This window comes from Chanodichthys erythropterus, chromosome 19, assembly GCF_024489055.1.
Source record: "Chanodichthys erythropterus isolate Z2021 chromosome 19, ASM2448905v1, whole genome shotgun sequence".
Lineage (NCBI taxonomy): Eukaryota > Metazoa > Chordata > Actinopteri > Cypriniformes > Xenocyprididae > Chanodichthys > Chanodichthys erythropterus.
The window spans coordinates 26,655,868-26,679,047 of record NC_090239.1 but is presented as its reverse complement, the minus strand read 5'-3'; the positions used below and the strand labels follow the sequence as shown (position 1 = coordinate 26,679,047).

Here is a 23,180-nt window from a genome sequence, read left to right as displayed (position 1 = left end):
GGGTAAATTGGTACACTTTTTGCCATTGAGATAACAAGGAAAATTTATCTCTTATATAATGAGCGAATATAACAACTATAATCTGGTATTTTGTTGACGGTGATATTTGGAACAGCCTACCTAAACAAATCCTTTGTGTAGCGAACAATAAACCGGATTTTGATTCAAGTAAGCAATGATCATTATCTGTCGCCTCAAAGCTAGTCTAGTCTTTTTCCCACACACGCTCGCGTGGCGTGCCTCTTCCACCCTCTCCTCTGTAGCCACACCCTGCGCGCGCTGGTTACACCTGTTTTCTCAGGTAAACCGACTAGAGAGTTCCCTGACTTCCTCGTTCACGGGTGGAATGGACGTTACGTGCTGCTACAGAACGCTTTGAAGTGGAACTTCCTACAAACAGCGACTTCATAAAGTCCATAAACAAACCAAGATGAATGAAAAGGACATTGAACACGGTGGAGTGACTGCGATGCCGAAAACAGATCTGGTAGGTCTGTCAGAAAGCTACAACAGAAGCACCTCTTGATTTTGTATCGTTACAAACACGCTTCAGATGTTTGTTGGTCATATATTATGTTCTTAAAGACCTACTGCATGCACTCAGTATCGTTTCGATTTAATGTTGGCTATGAGCAGGACTGCAGGGAGTTTCTTCAAACAAGACTGTGCACGTGTGATTGTCATGTGCTGCTCCTATCGTGTTATTATTGGTCATACTTGTAGCAGTGTTCATGTTACAGTGCAATATGTTGTCTTTTTTTTAAGAACAAGTATTTTATGGAAGTTATTTGTGTTTTGCTTTTATATTAACTTTGTACTTATATTAACCCCCTAGTTTACACATATAGCTAGGTCAAATATGTATATATGTTTCCATATATATGTAAAGAGACATATAAGCTGTAAAATGTAGATGTAAAAAAGAAACATTATAAATGGTTATTTCATAATTTTATGAGATTTCAGAGTATAATTTCCAGTTACTACGTCAGTATTTAATTCAAATCAATGTAATCCATAAAAGAACAAAATGCCACCATTACATATATTCAAATAAATGTATTCTTAGCAGTTTGAATTTTATAGTGTAGTTTTAAATATTGTCTTCGTGTTCAGATGTATATATCTAAGAAAGTACATAGTAAGCCGTAATTTGCAGGCAGATGCTTTATATGGTGATTTACGGTCACCTTGGAGCAACATGAGGTTAATCTAAATTATCAATAAATTATAATTTCAATCAAAGTTGCAATAAAATTCTTAGTTAGAAGAAGACTATGAGTGTTCTTAGTGGGTGCACCAAACAATGTAATGGGAAAACTAAACGCAAAGCCTACAAGTTATGATCTAAATAAGTGATGAGGTACTGTAAAGGTAAACTGGTCTGTCTTGCTTTCCTGATGAAAGGGATGGGTGGGGATCTAATGATGAAATTACAAGAGGTGTTGGGGTAAAGTGAGCCATATACCCTAGCTTTGTGATTGATTCTCATTCTGACCTTCCTTGAGCAAAAAAGCATTAGATAAGATAAAGTTGCACTCAGTATTTTATCTTCAATAGATCACATGATGTTTAATATACTACCTTTATCTTGCTAACTTGTTGACAGTGTCACTGTAAGTCCAAGACCACAGTTATACAGTAGCTATGCATTATTTAAAAGTGATTTCTGTTTTTAATTTTAGAGCTGGATTCCAGATTTGTTTAAAAAGAGAGTGTGCACAACATTTGTGGAGGACTCTTTCAGGTAAGATATCTGACTTGGTGAGTATTCAGTATCTCTTGTGTTAGATTCCCTCTGTAGGACTGATCCTCCGTCTGTTGTTTTGTAGCAATGGCGGTCTGTGTCAGTGTGGGTCCATGCGAGACACGCACCCCTCAGGTGCCTTGGGCGATAACTTCAGCACAGCCATCGTCAGTCACTGGGACAGCACACAACACTCCTGCGAACAGCCCACAGATGCCTTTGGAGAGCTGGAGTTCGCTGGGGCCGGCAAGAGACACAGCTATGTGAGTTCCTCTCCATTGGGGCTGAGTCGTATATGAGCTCCCTGAGTTATAAATGTATTATCAAGGCCATAATCATTTTTTGAACATTTGGGAGGGGGGTAGAGAGCGGGTGTAGTTTTATTTAAATAAATTAATGGATTAAAAGGGATTTAAGGGAATAAAGAAGAAATAAAGGTCTAATTATAGTCTTTAGATGTGAAGTAATTTAAACTCTTTGCAAATAATATTTTATTTAAAATTCCACACATTCACTCTTGTTTGTCTAATATGTAACAAAATGGTCTCTTGTCTCATCACATTCAATTATGAATGACATCATTTAAATGATAGCATATTTTCAATTCAAAATGGAGACATTACATAAAGTTGAGTAGTTTGTATCACTGTATGTTACTTTGGGTCGTTAAAGGGATAGTTCACCCAAAAATGAAAATTCTGTCATCGTTTACTCACCCTCAGGTTGTTCCAAACTTGTATAAATGTCTTTTTTCTGCTGAACACAAACAAAGATATTTTGAAGAAAATTTGTAACCAGGCCACTTTGGGGCACCATTGACTTCCATTTTGGGTTCCTTTTGGGTGAATTATCCCTTTAAATGTATCAATCTTAAAACAGTTGTCAGATAATAAATGTTTAGCTACTTACCACGCACGCATTCTTTCATTGTAAAAACTAAAAGCGTCGCATTGGAATTCACACTCGTCTTCACTGAACGGCTTCTACACTTTGGTAAATAGGAACACTAACTTTTGGGGGTAAAAATTTGAACAAAAACTAAAAAAAAATCTTTCACTTAATATTAAAATGGTTTGTTCATTTTACTTTTTGTTTAGAATAATTAAAATTGAATAATATTTTATGATGGAATCTTTGGGTCTCTGACAAGGGTAAAATAATAAAATCTTTACATAAAAAGCATTGTAAAAGAAGCAGCAATAATTATGGTAAAAAGTGTACAGTTTTAATTTGACCCTCATGAAACAAAATTCCTGTTTTGATCACACTGCCCTTCTCTTTAGAATTTGTTTTCACTTTTTGTTTGGAATAATTAATATTAAAAAAGCATTTTAAAAGCATAACAATAAAAATAATCATTGTTAGTGGTGTACAATTTTAATTAAGCCTTCATATAACACAAAATTTTTAATAAAAAATCAACCCCTGGCACATAAAAAAATGCCAGTACCTTGAAAAAACAACCATGCCACAAATTAGTAGTTTGTTTTTGTTTTCACATTTGATTGCTGTTTTGTTCTAACACCCCTTCTCTTTATAATTATTGAAATTGCTCACGTTTTCACTTTTTGTTCATAATAAATGATATTAAATAATTATGTATTTGATAAATAAAAATTACAAACTTGTCTTAGTGCGAACTACAAAAACGCAAATTTGTAAAAACTGTGACATCATGCACATGCATATTACATGTTCAGTCTATAGTTGCGTAGTGTTTCTTTACAAAGTGACATTTTTGCGGATCCTTGTGAATGTGGATTGTTTTGATAATGGTGTCGTCTGTATGTAAAAAAGTAAAGGGAAAAACTTTTCGATTTTTTTGTACATCATTCTCATGGAAACTTACCCCTAAATTTGGTCTTCATATTACAAAAAAAAAAGGTTTTAATAGCAATCAATCCTTGGGACATAAAAATTGCCCATAGTTGAAGAAACAACCATATTTAACAAATCAATACCTTGTTTTTGTAACTTAAAATTTCTTTTCACCTTTGAGTCCTGTTTTCATCTCACTCGCCTTCTCTTTATCCCAGTTTTTGCGTCTCTCCAGCACCACGGATCCTTCCAAGGTCTTCAATATCATGAGAGAACGCTGGAAACTGGCACATCCCAACCTGGTGGTGTCAGTGTTTGGTGGTGAGAAAAGGTCAGAGGTCAAGACCTGGGTGCGAGAGGTGCTGAGACAGGGGCTGGTTAAAGCTGCACAGAGCACAGGTATCTTCTTCTCTCCTCACACATCTCATTGTTTTTCATACATTTCCATGCTATTCAAATGTTTCCATTATGTTACTTTCACAAATGTGTTGAAAAGTTGTAATATCTGAGTAGAACATTTGATTTATTGCCAGGCTGTAAATTTTCAGCATAAATGCCCTCTTATTTATGAAAAGGTTTGCCAGGTTATGCCATGTGACTCTTTGTTTGTACAGTAAATGTCATACCTGAAACGATCAATGAGAAACAGAAGTGCATGACCACAGTGACATGAGCAAACTTCAGCTGTCATTGTGTCTTCTATTGTGAACTGTCAGGATGCAAGCAGTATGAATATGAATAATACTTGTGAAAGTAAATAAATGCAAGTCATCAGAGGCCCAGTTACCAGGACACAAATTCATGCAGGACTAATTATTTCATCAACCTGGTTTATGTCAGGAAAGTTGCCCAGCAAGTTCTTCTGTGTGTGTATATAGTCAATTTTTTTCTTTTACATTTCTCTAAATAAAATAATGCACAATGCAATTTAAAAGGATAGTTCACCCAAAAATATAACTTTTGTCATCATTCACTCACCTTTAACCTGTTCCAAACCTGTATGAATTTCTTTCTTCTGTTGAACATAAAAAAAGTTATCTTAAAGAATGTTGGCAACCTGACAGTTGACGGTAGCCATTGACTTCCATATTATTTTTTTCCTACTATGGAGGTCAGTGGCTACCATCAACTGTCCGATTACCAAAAAAAGTAAATTTTGGATGTTGCTTATGTATAGGAGCATGGATCATAAGCGGGGGGTTGAGGGAAGGCCTCGGCAGGTGTATAGGAGAAGCTGTGAGAGATTATGCCACCGCAACATCATCTGTCACTCTCAGTAAAGTGGTACTCATTGGCATCGCTCCCTGGGGCCTGGTAGAAAATCGCCAACAGCTTGTCAACTCTGAGGTAACACAACTGTCTCTTTTGATGTTTTTATTTTTTTTTTTTTAAATCACAAAAATCGAACCTTTCATTGAAGTAAAACAATTGAAAATGTGTGGAAAATCTCATTGTGAAATGTTTTCTCCAATGCACAATAGCCACAATTATTGGCACCCTTTTATTCAATACTTTTTTGCAACCTCGTTTTGCCAAGACAACCGCTCTTAATCTAAATCTTCTCCTACAATGCCTGGTGAGGTTGTAGAACACCTGACGAGATCAGTGCCCAGTGACCCATTTTTTTTGTGTTGATTTTAATCTTCTTGATGGAAGATCCAACCATGGCCCTAGATTTTTAGCAGAGGCTGTCAAATCCATGACGTCATGTATCTCAACAAGATGTCCAAGACCTCTGGCAGGCCCACAACATTAAAGATCTAGCAGTAGGGCTGGGCGATATATCGCATGCGCATTTTGTCAGTAAAGCCGGTTCCCTGATTACCGCTAAATCACCATCATCTGCTTTCAAATGGAGCGCCATTTAATATACAGAGCCGTAGATCACTGACAAGCCATGCAATATCGCGCTCATTATCGAAGGCGATTCATCTGCGATATGAATGCGATATTGCGTGGCTTTTCAGTGATATTTAATCATACAAATGAGGTACTTTTTATCCCTCTGTGCACCAAACCCATCTCATGGGTTCACTGCCAAAAAGCTCTTTTAGAAAACGGTCCTGTTTGAAGTTCCAGTGGTGTCTGGCAATTGAATATGCTGGAGTTTGTTTCTGAATGAGAGCAAAAGATTTTTCTTGCAAAGTGTATTTTTTCCTTTTCAAACAACTTGTAGTGACTTTTTTTTCCTGACCACAAGACTTAACTAATTTCTGCAATTCTCCAGCTATGATCCTTGGAAAGTCTTTGGTCACTGAAACTATCCTCCTCACTGTGTGTTATAGGAACACTACACTTTTTTTGAAAATAGCCTCATTTTCCAACTCCCCTAGAGTTAAACAGTTGAGTTTTACCATTTCCAAATACATTTAGCCAATCTCCGGGTCTGGTGGTACCACATTTTTAGCATAACTTAGCAAGGAACTTTGCTGCCATACCATGAGTGCAGCAAGCACAATTATATTATGCAGCGTCTCTCACAAATGTCTCCATGGTTGAAAGGCATGCTCACTGTGCAAGCAGGGGGTCACAGGTGGTGTGTAATATCATTGCGTCTGCTGCACCCATAGTATGGCAGCAAAGTTCCTTGATTATTACGCCGGAATGAGAGTACAGTTCCTAGCCATATCGCCCTAGAAAATCGCAACTTTTCATTTTCCGTCGGTTTTAGTACACCATGTAACTACAGAAGAGTCAAATTTTAAATAGGGAAAATATTGAAACTTTTTGGTCATTTTTGAGCGAGATGCTATTGGGCCCTGTCCCAAATGGCACACTCCGGACTTGTGGACTTCCTCAGAGTCCACACTTTGGTGACGTCATGTAGTGCAGACCTATAGGGCCCTTGGCGCGAGTCCACGAGGGCACATTGAGAGGTATTTTTGGCACAGACTCGATCGTCACGCCGGAAATAACGTTCCGGTTGTTTTTTGACAGGAGCTGCAGGTTCAGGGAATATGCTGCCTATTGTGGTTGTTGTTTTTACCATTGTGTTTGCTTGCCATGCAGAGAAATCACATTGCGCTCCGACGTCGTAGTAGATGAGTCCCTTTATTAGATAAATATCACAAATATCTTATACAAATATTATAATATTTCATCGAGAACAGGTTTCTTTTCTTTTGCAAAATATTATCTCTATGTCAACTACACAGCCTGCTTTTGCTTATGCCACCTGGGCATTAGACAATATATACATGCTTATTTAAATAATGTATACAGTTGTCATAATACATAATGTTCAGTTTGAACTAAGATTTTTAACACATAATAAACATTTGCGTGAGTTTCAGATGAATTTACAGGTTTAAATATAAATACTAGGTTTACATATGACTCATAAAGCCCTGACATTCAGTTCTATTTATTTAATGAATCATAATGCGATCGTATTCAACGCGCTATTATAATGTTTGAGATATCAACAACTGGTTGATGACCATAATGTTTGTATAAACTGTAGGTAACAACTGGTAAAATGTACACCTACGTCATAAAAATAGTAATGATACCTACACTTAAATATTTTCTTCTCAGTCATGCTCTTGAGCGAAATCTCCTCCCATCCGTTGTCTGACTGGCATTTCGCAAGGATTCCTGGGTAGTTAAAGTGTGCGAAGCCTGCTTCTATGCGGGCTTCGCGGAAGACCGCTTCAAGGGTACAAAGGGGGCACTGCTGAGCACACTTCAGAGTGTTAAAATGCTGAATGGGACGGCCTACGGACTCGTAGACTCGGCGAGCATGCGCAATTTGAGTCCACGAGACCGCAAGTCCACATGAAGTGCGCCATTTGGGACAGGGCCTTAGTCTCATCAGATTCAATGAACTATGCTAAGCTATGCTAAAAGTGGTACAGCCAGACCCCAGAGATTGGCTGAATGGATTTAAAAACGGTAAAACTCAACTGTTTAACTCTAGGGGAGTTGGAAAATTAGCCTATTTTCAAAAAAAGTGGAGTTTTCCTTATAGACAGACACGCATCCTCTTCCAGGCAGATTCTGTTCTGTTCAGATCTGTTTATTGGAACTTATTAAGGGGAAAGTTCACCCAAAAATTATCCAATAATTTACTCACCCTCAAGCTATCCTAGGTGTATATGGCATTCTTCTTTTTAGCCAAACATAATCAAAGTTATGATAAAAATGATCCAGGTTCAGTATTCAGCACCAAGCTTTACAATGGGAGTGAATGGTACCCTAGATTTTGAAGCCCAAAAAGCACATCCATCCATCCATCATAAAAGTAATCCATATGACTTCAGGGGGTTAATAAAGGCCTTCTGAAGTGAAGTGATGCTTTTTTTTTTTTTTTGTGTAAGAAAAAATAAAGATTAACTAATGCTCTGCTGCTGTAAAGTAACACACACACACACACACACAGTAGTGCAGAAATGCATTGTGGACACTGTGATTGATCAATAAAATAGCTTAGAAACTGAAAAGTTCTATCATATATTTCTTATTAACTGAAGCCCACAGCAGTTTCATGACTGAACTAGATATTCTTTGGTTTTACCCATTGTGTGTACCCTTTTTGCTTCCTCATATTTATACTGATGGCTCAATAATTTCACTTTTCTAGTCACCCTGGTGTGCTAAAAACTGTAAATATGATAAATAAATCAGAGATATTTTAAGATTTTCTAGGTGTACCAATAATTGTGGCCAACATGTATTAGAGAAAAACAAGAAATTCTTGAAAGATCAAAAGGATTAACACTACAGATTTATTATCAGAGCCTTCTTAGATCATATTTACCAATAAATCTGACCAGGACTCTACTGAGAATGGTGCAAAACTAGCATACTACTATAAATATACTACTATATACTGTAGTAATAAATACTACTAGTATTTATCTTAGATTAAAATATATATTTCCAAAAATGAATTAAGCACTATTTGAACATTGCTGAAAGTCAAGAACCAAATCTAAATGTTGAATAAAATATTTAAGAGTAAACAATTTTTATCAATGTATTATTAATTGTAAAATGTTTAATATTTTTTTATGTTACGTTTAAATAAATTAGGAGGTTAATTTATATTATTCTAGAAATTTGAGTTTTTTTGTTTTTAATTATTAACAGTACATTTAAATCATATTACACATTGTGGTTGATATCTCCTTCACTTCTGTGTCTGTTCATATACTGCAGATGGAAGTCACTAGGCCACTTGGACATTTTATGCATACCAAAAAAAAAGCATACTGTTCAGAGTCTACATGCTGTGTATTGCATAAATGGATATAAAAAGATAAACTAGCATTGCACATTGCATTTGCATATGGTTTACAGTCTTTCAGAACAACAATGTCTCTCTCTTTCTTTTAGGGAAGTTTCCCCGCAAAGTATTTTGTCAAAAACACAGCGCGCAACTCTTGCTCTCTGGACAATAGCTACAAGGCTTTTCTTCTGGTGGATGATGGGACCATAGGGCGTAACGGTGGTGATTTCGGCTTCAGAGCCCGTCTGGAGGATTACATTTCACGTCAGCGTACAGGTACAAAATAAAATCCTACTCATTGGTCTTGCTCACTGCCATTATAAAGCTTGGATGTGCCAGGATATTTATTAATAGATCTCTGATTGTGTTCATCAGAAAGAAGAAAGTCATATACACCTAGGATGGCTTGGGGGTGAATAAAGCTTGGGGTAATTTATTTGAAAGTGAACTAATCCTTTAAAATCCTTGTAAAGTCAATTCTGAGAATTCTTTCTAAACACTTTATAAATGTTACAAATGTATTGCTGAAACACATTACAAAGTCTGTGAATTGTGTAATGCTTAATTGTGAAGTTAGAGCATTAAACAGTTTTTCACCAAGTCTCTGCTCAGGATTTTTTGGGCGGCGCTATAACGGGGGTCTGATGACGCACATCGTCCCCCGAGCATAGTCCCTCCCCTAACACTATATAACTGTCGATGACGCGCTGCCTCTACAGCGGTTCACTCGCTCAATCTAGAGTGTCATTAGTTATACAGCCCTTTGCACATTTAGCTAGTAATGCCTTTGTCACGCAAATGCATATTACATGTTTTTTATAATATACAATATGCTCGGTCTCAATTCTAAAGTGATACACCGGATAATTTTACAAACTTTCATCAGACAGCTGGGATTCACAAATAATCCGCTGTTTTTGGTAAATGTGACTGAACAGACCTCGGCCCCCCCTCCCGCCTCGGCCTTCATACCATCCCGACGATAACCGATGATATATGGGGTCGGACAGAGTCTCTCCCATCCCGGCCTTCATCCTCCCGTCTCGCGGCACCGTCATTTGTCGACTCGACAACAGTCCGGCAGTATGTGCCCAATGAGTGCAAGTTGTTGTGTGTGCTTATGTCATAATTAGTAGGTAGTCCACAGTAACTCTACTAAAAAGTGCAACCCTCTAACGTGATTCTTTTGTTTATATGCACCAGTATGTTTGACTCATTAGACAAGTTGAGACGGCAGCTCTCGCGAGTGGGTGTGGTTTCAGCGCCGACAGCGGACACAGCCCCAGTGTTTGAGAGCAGAGAGCGCTGCCTTTTTTTTTCGAGATTTTGATAACTTATTTCATTTACTTACAGATTTTTTTTAATCATTCAAATTTGGCTGCGTGGTTAATAACACATTTTTCTGTGGCGTGACAAACTGAGAACACATACTTTAAAATGACTTTACAGGGACTTTAAGTATTAAAGGCTAATGTCATGTGATTCAGAGAACTGAAATATTAATGATAATCAATGAATATGTTATATTAAAATCCATGTAAAAAAAAATAACAAGGACTTTATACTTTATACTTTATTGTTGCTGGGGACTTCAATAATTGCAACTTATGTAGTATGTGTAAGAAAAAATTACGAGGACGTTGAAGATCTCGATGAAGAAGTTTATTGCAGCGTAGCATTGACAAAGTACACGTAGCACCTTGGGTTCATCGGAGTCGGAATGAACCCAGAACATCCAAATCTCAAACCTTTTATCCTGTTTACAGTTTACCACTCTTCATGTAAATGAATTTCTCATGTTTTACCAGCTGTGGTCTGTATGTTAATGAAGTTGTGACACCTCATTGTCTGAAATGGTTCTCTGTGTCCCACACCCATTCCCATTCTACAATTGATTATCATTTGCTTAGGATTTGATCAATCAAATGGTACATAAACAATATACCAGTTGACTTTCTTCTTCTCTATGATAATTAAGCCATTTTGGGGATGAGCTCACTCTAAAATATACTTGGAGTGGAGTCTGGGTCGAGGCAGACTACAATTTCTTATAATGCTTCCTAAATTCCATCAGAATGTCTCATGTTCAACAATAGGACATACAATTTTGGACCATGTCTACACTAATGTTGCTGATGCTTATAAGGTTAAGCCAGAGATTATGCTTTCCGGTCCGGTGTCCAAGATGCTTACAGGGCCAATCTCAGGAGGGGTATTAACAAAGCCAAACACACCTACAAACACCGGATCGAAGATCATTTTGTATCTTCAGACCCCCGACATATGTGGCAAGGTATTCATTCTTTACAACAACTAGTCCAGTGCCTCAGTCCTGTACTGCCACTATGCCTGACCAGTTTAATCACTTTTATGCTCACTTTGACCAGTGTAATAAAGAGACTACATCAAAAGTGGTGTGGTGATCTTTCACTTTCCTCTACCGAAGTTTACAATACCTTGAGCAAGGTGGATGTAAGGAAAGCAGCAGGCCCGGATGGAATACCTGGGCGTGTGCTCAGAGTCTGTGCAGAGCAGCTGTCGGGTGTCTTACTGATATTTTCAATATATCTCTGTCTCAGGAAGTTGTCCCTTCCTGCTTTAAGGCCGCCACTATTATACCAGTGTCAAAGCATTCTACTGCATCAGCCTTGAACGACTTGCGCCCAGTAGCACTTACCCCTATCATTGCTAAGTGCTTTGAGAGACTGGTTTTACCACATTTGAGTGCCAGTCTTCCCACAGCCCTGGATTCTCACCAGTATGTCTACCGTACAAACAGGTCAACGGAGGACGCCATCTCCACTGCACTTCATTCTGCTCTGACCCATCTGGACAGTCTCAATTCTTATGTAAGAATTCTGTTTGTTGATTTCAGTTCAGTTCAGTTGAATCCTTTGATGCTGGTCTCTAAGCTTAGCTAGTTGGGGATCAGCACTTCACTTTGCAATTGGATGTTGGGTTTTTTGACTAACAGACACCAGACACTCGACAACCTCTTGTCTTCCACTCTCATCATGCACACTGGTTTGCCACAAGGCTGTGCATTGAGTCCTCTTTTATATTCTCTCTTCACTCATGATTGTGTTGCTGCATATGATTCAAACACCATTATCAAATTTGCTGATGATACTACAGTGGTTGGCCTGATCAGAGGGAATGATGAGACAGCCTATAGAGCTGAGGTTCAGTGCATGATTGGGTGGTGTGATGATAATAACTTAGTACTCAACACCCAGAAGACCAAAGAGATCATTGTGGACTTTGGGTGAACTCAGAGTCAGGCACATGCCCCCATTCACATCAATGGAGTCACAGTGGAACGTGTCTCTAGTTTCAAGTTTCTGGGGGGTTTACATCTCTGATGACTTTACCTGGTCCCTAAATACCTCCAAAATCTACAAGAAAGCACAACAGTTGCTTTATTTCTTGCGGAGCCTTAAGAAAGCTCAGCTTTGTCCCAAGATATTTGTTGACTTTTATCGCTGTACTATCCAGAGCATATTAACCAACTGCATCTCAGTATGGTATGAACCTCATCCTAACCATGTTTTTTTCTCTCTTCTTCCATTGAGCAGACAGTTCAGAAGTTTACGGTCCCATACCAGCAGGCTCAGGAAGAGTTTCTTTCATGAGACTGTGACTCTGCTGAACTCTCAGCCCTGAGACACTATTACCATTCCGCATTATTTTTAGTAGCACTTATTCTCTGCTTTTAGCATCAGTTGAACACCTTCCGGTGTTCATGTGACTTATTTATATAGTGTATTCATCTAACTGTATTTTTAATTTTTCTACGTGAAACAATTGCTATTTTATTCTGCATCCTTGTTGGATATTAACTGTCTTTCATTGGCTTTGTCTTCGGACTTTGGCTCAGTGACAATAAATTGAATTGAATTGAATTTTATGCACTTGCTGAAATACATCATCTCATGTGCAGACAGTGCAAGCATTGACATTCCTGTTCTGAATATGCTGATATCTGGAGAAGCATCAATGCTGGAGGTGAGCAGATTCCGGTTTAATTACATGCCAAATGTCCTCGGTCCCATCTCTTTGTTCTCTCTTACGATGCTTCTTAATTTCAGGTATTAGATATCTCTCTGAAGAATTCAATGCCCTGGTTGGTCCTGGCTGGTTCGGGGGGGCTTGCCAATCTTGTGTGCGACATCGTGGAGAACGTACAATCTGCACCGATGACCTCAACTGGAGGAGCAGAGAAGGAGGAAGGGACTCACAACATGGAACTTAGAGAACGATTGGCAGAGAAAATAATGAAATATTTTCCTTCAGAGCAAGAGATGGACAAACTTGTTGATGAGGTAAATGTCACACTCTTTACTCGATCATATAACATGAAAGTACTTAAGTTTTTTTTTCTTTTCTTCTTCTTGTTTCTTGGCTGGTACCTGAAAGGTTTTAAGCGTCTACCAAAACAAAGACCTCATCTCCATTTATAACGCAGAACAGGAAGGATCAGATGATTTTGACACTGTGATGCTTAAAGTGCTTGTTCAAGGTAAATTTTAAACTGTTTATTACAGTGTTTGTACATCTCGGACCTATGGCGTGTATAATATTTCTTAAATCTTTTTCTGTATATCATTTTTGCTGTGTGTGTTAGCGAGTAAAAAACACGTTACGGGTGGTACTAATCCCTATACTGATGAGTTGAGGCTTGCTGTAACATGGAACAGAGTGGACATTGCCAAGAGTGAACTCTTCAATGGAAACATCGACTGGAAGGTAGAGGATTGTGGGAAAAATGAATTATCTTTTAAACTAGGGAAAGTTGTCGAGTGTTCCTGTACTTTAAACAGTACAGCATTAAAAAAGCCAAGGTCATTTGATTCCCAGGGAATGCTTGAACTTATTAAATGTATAATATTATGTTGCTTTGGATAAAAGTGTCTGAAAAATGCATACATGTAAATGGAAAAAAATTTAAATATCTAAAGGAGGGATAAAATTTTTGTCAACGCCTTAGTTCAGGGTTCAATTCTCACTATTAACAAGTTGCTTATTAACATGCATAATTACTAGGATATTGGCTGTTTATTAGTACTTCTAAAGCACTTATTAATGCCTTATTCTGCATGACTATATTCTACATCCCTTAATCCTGCCCAATACCTAAACTTAATGACTACCTTACTAACTATTTATGAGCAGTAATTAGTAGTTTGAGGCAAAAGTCATAGCTAAAGGGTTAGTTCACCCAAAAATGAAAATTCTGTCTTTAATTACTCGCCCTCATGTCATTCCACACGCTTAAGGCTCATCTTCTGAACACAAATTAAGATATTTTTGATGAAATCCGATGGCTCATGAGGCCTGCATTGAGAGCAAGGTAACTTAGATTTTCAGATGCCCAGAAAGCTACTAACAACATATTGAAAACAGTTCATGTGGCTACGATGGTTCAACCTTAATGTTATGAAGCAACGAGAAAAAAAAAATGCACAATCCAAGTACCGTTCTCCTGGCAACCGCCAAACCCAGACTCGCTCGTCGGATTGCCAGACAGAGAACTGTGATTGGTCACTCCAGAGAGTATGTCTCCACTGCTCTATAGTCCAGTGGCGATGTGCTTTACACCACTGCATCTGATGCTTTGCATTGCACTTGATGTAAGGCTTGGATGCAGCTGCTCGGCCATGGAAACCCATTCCATGAAGCTTTCTACACACTGTTCTTGAGCTAATCTGAAGGTTCAATGATTTGGAGTGGTGTCCCAGTACTTTTGGCAATAAAGTGTATCTTAATTTGTCTTCTGAAGATGAATGAAAGTCATGCGGGTGTGGAACGACATGAGGTTGAGTAATTAATGACAGAATTTTCACTTTTGGGTGAACTAACTCTTTAATAGAATTGGACCCTAATCTAAAGTAAAACCAAATTTTTATACACACTACTGTTCAAATTCAAAACTTTGGGGTCAGTGAGTTTTTTTTTTTTTTTTTTTTTTTTTTTTTTTTAGCATATTAGAATGATTTCTGAAGGATCTTTCTGGAGTAATGAAAATTCAGCTTTGCCATTACAGGAATAAATTACATTAAAATACATTAAAATAGAAAGGTTATCTTAAATAGTAATAGGCTAATATTTCACAATATTACTGTTTTGCTGTATTTTTGATCAAATAAATGTTTTTTGTGGTATGTGGTGATAACCTGGTATTTCTATCTTGCAACATGCAGTACGATGATCTGAAAGATTCCATGACTGACGTGCTGATGAACAATAAACCACAGTTTGTGCGTCTCTTCATTGACCATGGTCTGAACATTTTGAGCTACCTGACTTACGGCCAACTGGAGGATCTTTACGACTCCATCTCTGTCAACTGCCAGGCCGGCAAACTGCTGAAGCAGATCGTGAATGAGCGCAAGAACGAGTTCAGCCATGATAATAAATGCCGCATTAGCCTTTATGAGGTGAGATCTGGAAATTATCAGACAAATATTTGCAGATTAATTGGTCTGTCACACCCCTATAAGAACACCCACTGGAGAGCATAACAAGGATTTCCCTTGCCAGTTATTCTTACCAGTATTGTACTTTTGTACTAAAACAGCAATATTAAAAGACCAATATTCAGTATATACCTTATTGATAAAACATATAGTTACTATATGTTTAATCAATAAGGTATATACTGAATTTTGGTCTTTTAAATATTGCTGTTTTAGTACAAAAACTACAGGCAAGCACATGAGCCCAGAATATGAACGCAAAGCTCTAACTAACATGTTAAGCATTTTCCCATTGAAAACTATTATAAAGAAAATGCTCATGTGGCTTAATGCATTACTGGGATATTTCACCCAAAAATGTAGTCATTTACTCAGCCTCAAGTTGTTTCAAACCTGCGTGAGTTTTTCTTCCACTGAACACATGGGTAACCAAACAGTTAAAGGGCCCCCAATGGCTTCCATAGTATTATTGAAGTCAATGGGGCCCAGCAACTGTTTGGTTACTGACATTCTTCAAAATACCTTCTTTTGTGTTCAACAGAAGAAAGAAACTCCTACAGGTTTGGAACAACTTCAGGGTGAGTAAATGATAACAGAATTTTCATTTTTGGGTCAGCTATTCCTTTAAGACCGTGATACTTGAGGATGTTGGAAATCTCAGAAGCGAAGACCAGGAGACTTGGATGTATCTTCAGCAAATTCTTTATTGAGAACATGTGCTGTTGGTAGCTGCAGTCATCAAGTGTACATTGGCAGTGTAAGGCAGTGTACATTGTAGTTTATATACATTTTAGGGGGCAGTGCTTAGAAATAGAGACAAAGCACTGGGCTGATGACCTTAAACAAAGCATAGAAAAAAATGAAATATCCAGGTATAGGAACCCGTCCCAGATTCTACAGTGTCGCAAGTCCTAATCCAATCAGCATAACTATTCAATAAATGGGACAGGGGCTCCAAGAGCCATTAAAAATAAAAGGTGAGATTTTCAGTAATCAGACTCATTTAGACATACAATAAAGAGAACAGGATCTGGCAGAAAACTTTTGCTGGAAACTTTGCTTATCAGAATCGTTCATCTGATATCATTTTAACCTTAAAATGCTAAATACAATGTACTTCACCTTAGTATTTCATTTGATGTTATGTCAGGACATAGGATCCGCAGATTTTAAAAAGATTCTTAAATTTGTAATCCCACAAGGACCAAGTTTTTGCCAAGAGTGAAACTATTATAAAGAAAATGCATAACATGAAATTTATTGTTCATATTCTGGGTTTATATACTTATTCTTATGCATCATCAATAAGATGTATACTGAATTTGATCTTTTAAAATCACTGTCTTAGTACATTAAGCATTTTAGACTGTCCCACTGTTTTTTTTTTTTAAGTAAATACTGTGATGAGATGGTTGTATATGGATCCAAGTGCCCAAAACGTGAAGTTTTTTCACATTCCTTTGTTTTTCTTCTTTTGAGATGTGTTATTAATATTTGTGTTTACTAAATATACTAAATATTTGATTGAAACCAAAGCAAAATCGAGCGGCCTGTGCTGCTGTTCTACAGATGTTTTGCCCGCCAATCATGTTACTGAAAACTATAAATATGCACTGTTGTAAATTTCACCGATTTCTCGTCCCAAGGTGTCCCAACTGCTGGAGAATCTGTTAGGGGAGGTATGCCAGCCTTTCTACAAGTCTGTACTCAATGTGGATGCAAATTTAACCAAAAGAAAAGCTTTTAAGGTACCAGACTTAGTACCTAGTAGCTTAGAATTTAATTCTGTCTATTAATTTTTCTTGTCTGCTCAGTCCCCAAATATAAAATGTTTTTAAATTCCACCCTACAGAAAGCATGCCAGGTCCTGCAGGGGGATTGTAGCTATCGGAAGAACTTTTGTAAGCACCCGTGGTTATGTCTCTTCATCTGGGCAGTGCTGCAGAACCACAGTGAGATGGCCATCTTCTGCTGGGAAATGGTAACATGATTTTGATGGGTTATTGTCATAATTGTAGGGATACACAATGTATCATTTATGGAACAATATTAGAGATTATATGTTTTGTCTTTATTAGTCATATTGGGTATTTAATTGTTCATACTCATTTCCCCTATTTTTATATTTAGATTACATGTGCTCTCTTTCAACGCTCACTTAGTTAATATTCACCCATTAACTAATATGAGCAATATTGAGCAATTTATATCAGCACAGCTGATTTCAAGAACCAGACAGAACTTTTTGCATGAAAAAGTATGTGAACCACTTGCAGAATCTGTGAAAATGTGAATAATTTTAACAAAATAAGAGAGATCATGCAAAGTGCATGTTATTTTTTTTATTTAGTACTGTCCTGAGTAAGATATTATACATAAAAGATGTTTACATTTAGTTCACAAGACAAAAAAAATAGCTGAATTTATTAAAATAACCCCATTCTTAAGTATGTGAACCATTGATTCTCAATACTGTGTGTGGTTACCTGATGATCCATTTTTATGTTTTGTGATGGTTGTTCATGAGTCTCTTGTTTGTTCTGAGCAGTTAAACTGAGCTCTGTTCTTCAGAAAAAATCCTCCAGTTCCTGCAGATTCTTCAGTTTTCAAGCATTTTTTGCATATTTGAACCCTTTCCAGCAGTGACTGTATGATTTTGAGATCTGTCTTTTCACACTGAGGACAATTGAGGGACTCAAATACAACTATTAAAAAAGGTTCAAACATTCAATGATGCTCCAGAAGGAAACACTAAGCATTAAGAGTCAGGGGTGAACAGGAAGATGATGTCAAAATGTTTATTATTTTATTTAAATATCATTGTTTTTCATTTAGTACTGCCCTTCAGAAGCAACAGAAGATACTTGCATGTTTCCCGGAAGAAAAATTTGAAGTTGTGAAGTTTTCACCGCCCGGCTTTTAATGCATCAAAATATACACAAATACACTGAATATATACCTTTTATACTGTACCCTTTCGGCTTTGTGATTGTTTATAATGTCGCAAATTGCATTATCACACAGTTCTGCAAATAGTTAATTTAAAGTAGGATATCTAACTTTACCTGCATATATACAGTAAACTCACATAAAGCAATTTATAATATATAGCAAATCTCAACTGCTTGACTTTTATTATCATAAAATGTAAATATATTATCGCCCAGGCCAGCTCTTTATATATTGTTGAATATAAAAGTATGTCCAACTTTATCCGTTTACCTACAACGGCGATGCTATGTAGCAAATAGTAATTGCTTGATTGCTGGTATTGTCCCAAAATTTGTCAAAAATTTCCCAAAATCATTGCTATATGCAACTATAAGGCATGAAGATATTAAGATATTATAAACATCAACATCATGATTTTCTGTAATGCTTTGAAACTATGTTTTTTATTTGTATATTTATAATGTTGTGATGCCTAAATTCACTTTTAGCATTTAAAATGACCAATTGAATTTTACTTATTTATCTTCTCTCTCAGTGCGGCGAGTCGGTTCTGACAGCTCTGGGAGGATGTAAACTGTTGAGGGAGCTCTCTAAACAGGGGATTGAGTCGGAGGCCAAGATTTCCATGAAGGAGATGGCCATGAAGTTGGAGAATATGGCTCACGGTGTGATGCTTGAAAGTATTTGGTTCTTGCCATCATATAAACCCAGCGATTAAAAGAAGGTTTTAACCCTCCGTTTTCTTCCTTGTATTTTTTTAACAGATGTGTTTAGCATGTGCTACCAAACCAAAGCAAGTGATTCCTATAAGCTACTGATTCGCAAGTCTAATATGTGGGGTGATGCCACCTGTCTGAAGATGGCCATGGCCGCTGACGCCCGTGTTTTCTTCAGCCATGATGGAGTACAGGTCTGTTAACATGCAAACAGTCAATAATAAGATTTTTATTTATTTACATTTTTTTTTTTTTTTTTTTTATTTAGTCGCTTCTGTCTCAGATCTGGTGGGGTGACATGGAAAGAGGAACTGAGCTCTGGAAACTGGCGCTGACTTTGATCATTCCTCCTCTCTGCTACACCAACCTCATCAAATTCAGGTCAATACTTCAGCTTTGCAAAAACACTTTAAAGTACAGTCCCATCAGTGAACATTAGTTAATTCATGAACTAACATTAACAGTGATCATTACATTTGTTATGGTATTTATTAATTTTTGTTAATATTAGTTAATAAAAATACAACTGCAACTTTATAATTGCAGTACCTGTCAAAAGTTTGGAAACATTACAATGTTTTTATGTTTTTGAAAGAACTGTCTTATGCTCAATAAGGCTGCATTTATTTCAGAAGTGACAGTGATGATAATTATAATGAAGTTTTCTATTTAATAAATGAAAATAAATGCTGTTCATTTAATTTTCTATTCATAAAAAAAAAAAAAAATACAAAAATGTCAAGCAGCACAACTGTTTTCAACATTGATGATAATAATAATAATAATAATAATAATAATAATTTTTTACCTGAGCATCAAATCAACATATTAGAATGATTTCTGAAGGATCATGTGACACTGAAGACTGGAGTAATGATTACAGGATAAATGACATGAAAATAGAAAACAGTAATTTTAATTTGTAATAATATTTCGTAAAATTACTGCTTTTACTACATTTTTGCAGCCTTGGTAAGCAGACGAAAATCAAAATCATTGAAAAATAGTGAATTATCAATGTTTCCATTTTTACAAGCTGTGTTTAACATTATGCACATTATATATTAAATAACATAAATGCATAGTAGGAATGACCAAGTTCTTTCTTTCTTGCAGGAATGAGGAAATCACAGAAAGGGAGAAATCACTGATGGCACCTCCACCCTCAGCAACAGACTGCCACTATGGAGAGACTGTCTTCTCCTTCAGTGACATCAAACAGCAGTAAATTAGGTTTCATTTAATACTTCATGCATAAATATAAGATATCTGTAGACAAACATGCCTTTATCTGTGATCTTCTTATAACATTCAGCAGTGAAGCCGAGCAAGATGTCTCAAATAATATCAGACGACCAACAAAAGGTTTGACTGTGCATTTGGAAACCCATGGGTTTATGAACAATTTACACAGAAATGTGTTCATTAATTATCTTTTTTGGTCTTTTGATTTGATGAGGTTGAATGAAATTTGTTGCCCTTATTGTCTGTCCCTGTTTTTCTTCCTGTAACAGGTACTCCTGTATACGGCAAACCTAAGCAGCCCTTTCTGTTGTCCCGCTGGAGGCAGTTCTGGTACGCTCCTGTCACTTCGTTTATCGGCAACGTTCTGATGTACTTCCTCTTCCTGTTTCTCTACGCCTACGTGCTATTGGTTGACTTCAAACCGCCGCCTCCTGATGGCCCTGCCCCTTCTGAATATGTGCTGTATTTCTGGGTTTTCACTATCGTGTGTGAGGAGATTCGAGAGGTGAGTGGCAACTCACTTGTAAACAATCAGCTTAAAAGTGATCAGTGTTCAGGGTAACGCATTACAGCTAAGCTGAGTTACGTTATCAGATTACTTTTTTCAGGTAATAGTAAAGTAATGCGTTACTTTTAAATTTTCAACAGTTATTTTTTCAAATACTCTTTTCCCATTTATTGACTGACACCTCCCTTGCCCCTGTGTTGAGAGAAATCAGGATTAAGTGCAGATAAATGTGCGTGTAAACATGATATTATAGTTCTAGAGTTCTGTAGTACATGTTATTGTGGTTCTAGACTAAATGTGAGCATGCATTTACTCATCTCATTTGCACAAAACATACAGTATTCCTCAAAACGAAAAAAAAAAAAACGGAAATGCAAACTCAGAATATAACACAAACCTGCAATAATTAAACGTTACTTTTAAAATACACTTTAATATGTATTTAATCTCACTTGATCACACTAATCACACTATGAACCAATGTGTTTGTTGCTGACCTTCAATGATCCAATTCAACCATACGAATCAGCAAAAAAGACTTTAGTTAAATATCACGTTTCACATATTTGTTTGTTTCTTGCAATCCTATTCCTCTGCAATCCAGAATGGTAGCAACGCTGAAAGGTTTGTTTGAACTGCGCTCTCTAATCTACTGGTGTGAATTTGCATTTCCTTCAACCTGAGGCTTATTAGGGGCCCCGAAGGGCTGTAGCCCCTATTGTAATTGTTATTTTTGTTATTATTATCAGAATGGGAGTCTATGGTAGCCCTATCAATGGAAATTTGTCATAAATTGCAATATATTTAAAATTATTAGACATATCGGCAAAATAAAAAAAAATTGGTAGCGTAAATTTGATGGGGTAAATTTAAAAAAAAATTGGTAGGGTAAATCATCAGTATGTCCTGAATGTACCTGAGAAGTTTGAACACAGCGCCAGCTAGTGTTCCAGAAATATAAGTATTTTTGCAAAAACGCTTATAACTTTTGAAAACATTGTCAAAAGTTTGTTTTCTCTGTTGTTTTGTTCTCTGGCTTATGCTGGTGCTCTTTCTGCTCCGCATTGCGCTACAGCAGATATATTACATTTTATTTCTGGTGTGAAAGGGCCTTTTATATTTAACAAAAATACAACTTTTTTTTTTTTATTATTTAAAAACAAACAAGCGAGCCCAGCCCAGGTGAGAAAATGTAATTTAAAAATAACTTAATGCATTACTTTCCATAAAACGTAACTAAATCAGTTAGCTAAAAGAGTTTTTCCTGTGTGGTATAATGATTAATCCATCAATTTATTCCACTTTTTGCTGTCTCTCATTCCCAGACATTTATTGTGGGCAGTAAGACATTTTCTCAGAGTTTGATGGTGTATGCTCAGGATATGTGGAATAAGTTTGATGTTCTTGCCATCTCCCTCTTCATTGCTGGTTTGTGCTGCAGGTAATGGCCCTTGACAGTTCTGCAAGTTTCTACAAAATATTAAGCAGCAAAAACTGTTTTTAACATTGCTAATAATAAGAAATGTTTCTTGAGCAGCAAATCAGCATATTGGAATGATTTCTGAAGAATCATGTGACACTGAAGACTGGAGTAATGATGCTGAAAATGTTAAAATAGTGGTTATTTTCAGTTTCAGTTCAGTACAGTTTCACAATATTACAGTTTTTACTTCATCTTTTCAAGTGTTTTCTAGGGATGTAACAATATATCATGTCACAGTATATCTCAATACAAAAATGCAACAATATGTATCGTGAATAGTGACAATATGTATTGTGTGTAATTCACCCAAAATGAAAATTACTGTGTGAGGGGAAAAAATTCAAGTTTACAAATTTTTCGTGTCAGGACTACATTAATCTACTATATATTATAATGTTGAATATAATGTATAATAATGCAGTCGGGAAATATTTGTGGGTCCTGATAATGCCAAATGTCTTGTTACCAGTAAAAAGTGGCCTACCTACATTATTTTAAATATATCTAGTCAGTGATAGAGTGCAAGCATATTTGTCTAAAAAATGTCTATATATTCCGCTTCAGATCATGAATGTTTTTACTCTGGTGTCACCGTTGTCCTGTGCATTGATCAGCATCAAGTTCAAGCCTGTTCATTTCCACTCCCAATGCAAATTTAGCATTTTAATCAACAGTTAATTTTTTTGGTAACCTGTTACCATATGTCTTGTAGTATCACAATAATATCATATCGTCAGTTCAGTATCATGATATGTATCAAATCGTGACATGAGGGTATCGTTTCATCCTTAGTTTTCAAGTATTGCAGGCTCGTAACAAGCTGAGGTGTCACAACTAAATGTGCCTTTGTGTCTCTGTCAGGATGTTCAGTTGGTCATACAACATGGGACGTGGTATACTGTGTATGGACTACATGGTCTTCACACTCCGACTCATTCACATTTTCGCCATTCACAGACAGCTGGGTCCAAAAATCATCATACTTGGCAAAATGGTGAGATAAAC

The 23,180-nt window shown here is 36.7% G+C and overlaps 1 protein-coding gene across 1 annotated transcript in view; it reads left to right on the top strand.

Moving 5' to 3' along the window:
* The first annotated feature begins 313 nt into the window (after positions 1 to 313).
* Positions 314 to 23,180, top strand: part of LOC137007675 (transient receptor potential cation channel subfamily M member 4-like) — a 33,597-nt gene continuing 10,730 nt past the window's right edge. The window contains exons 1-21 of the mRNA XM_067369285.1: positions 314 to 487; positions 1,686 to 1,747; positions 1,833 to 2,010; positions 3,784 to 3,964; positions 4,743 to 4,912; positions 8,903 to 9,071; positions 12,736 to 12,800; positions 12,884 to 13,117; positions 13,212 to 13,314; positions 13,420 to 13,541; positions 14,996 to 15,232; positions 16,918 to 17,019; positions 17,124 to 17,252; positions 18,759 to 18,888; positions 18,988 to 19,133; positions 19,208 to 19,320; positions 20,056 to 20,163; positions 20,255 to 20,304; positions 20,454 to 20,689; positions 22,018 to 22,133; positions 23,037 to 23,169. Of these exons, the coding sequence (XP_067225386.1) occupies positions 431 to 487; positions 1,686 to 1,747; positions 1,833 to 2,010; positions 3,784 to 3,964; positions 4,743 to 4,912; positions 8,903 to 9,071; positions 12,736 to 12,800; positions 12,884 to 13,117; positions 13,212 to 13,314; positions 13,420 to 13,541; positions 14,996 to 15,232; positions 16,918 to 17,019; positions 17,124 to 17,252; positions 18,759 to 18,888; positions 18,988 to 19,133; positions 19,208 to 19,320; positions 20,056 to 20,163; positions 20,255 to 20,304; positions 20,454 to 20,689; positions 22,018 to 22,133; positions 23,037 to 23,169 (2,841 nt within the window). The 5' untranslated portion in view covers positions 314 to 430. The remainder of the gene's footprint in view (positions 488 to 1,685; positions 1,748 to 1,832; positions 2,011 to 3,783; positions 3,965 to 4,742; positions 4,913 to 8,902; positions 9,072 to 12,735; positions 12,801 to 12,883; positions 13,118 to 13,211; positions 13,315 to 13,419; positions 13,542 to 14,995; positions 15,233 to 16,917; positions 17,020 to 17,123; positions 17,253 to 18,758; positions 18,889 to 18,987; positions 19,134 to 19,207; positions 19,321 to 20,055; positions 20,164 to 20,254; positions 20,305 to 20,453; positions 20,690 to 22,017; positions 22,134 to 23,036; positions 23,170 to 23,180) is intronic.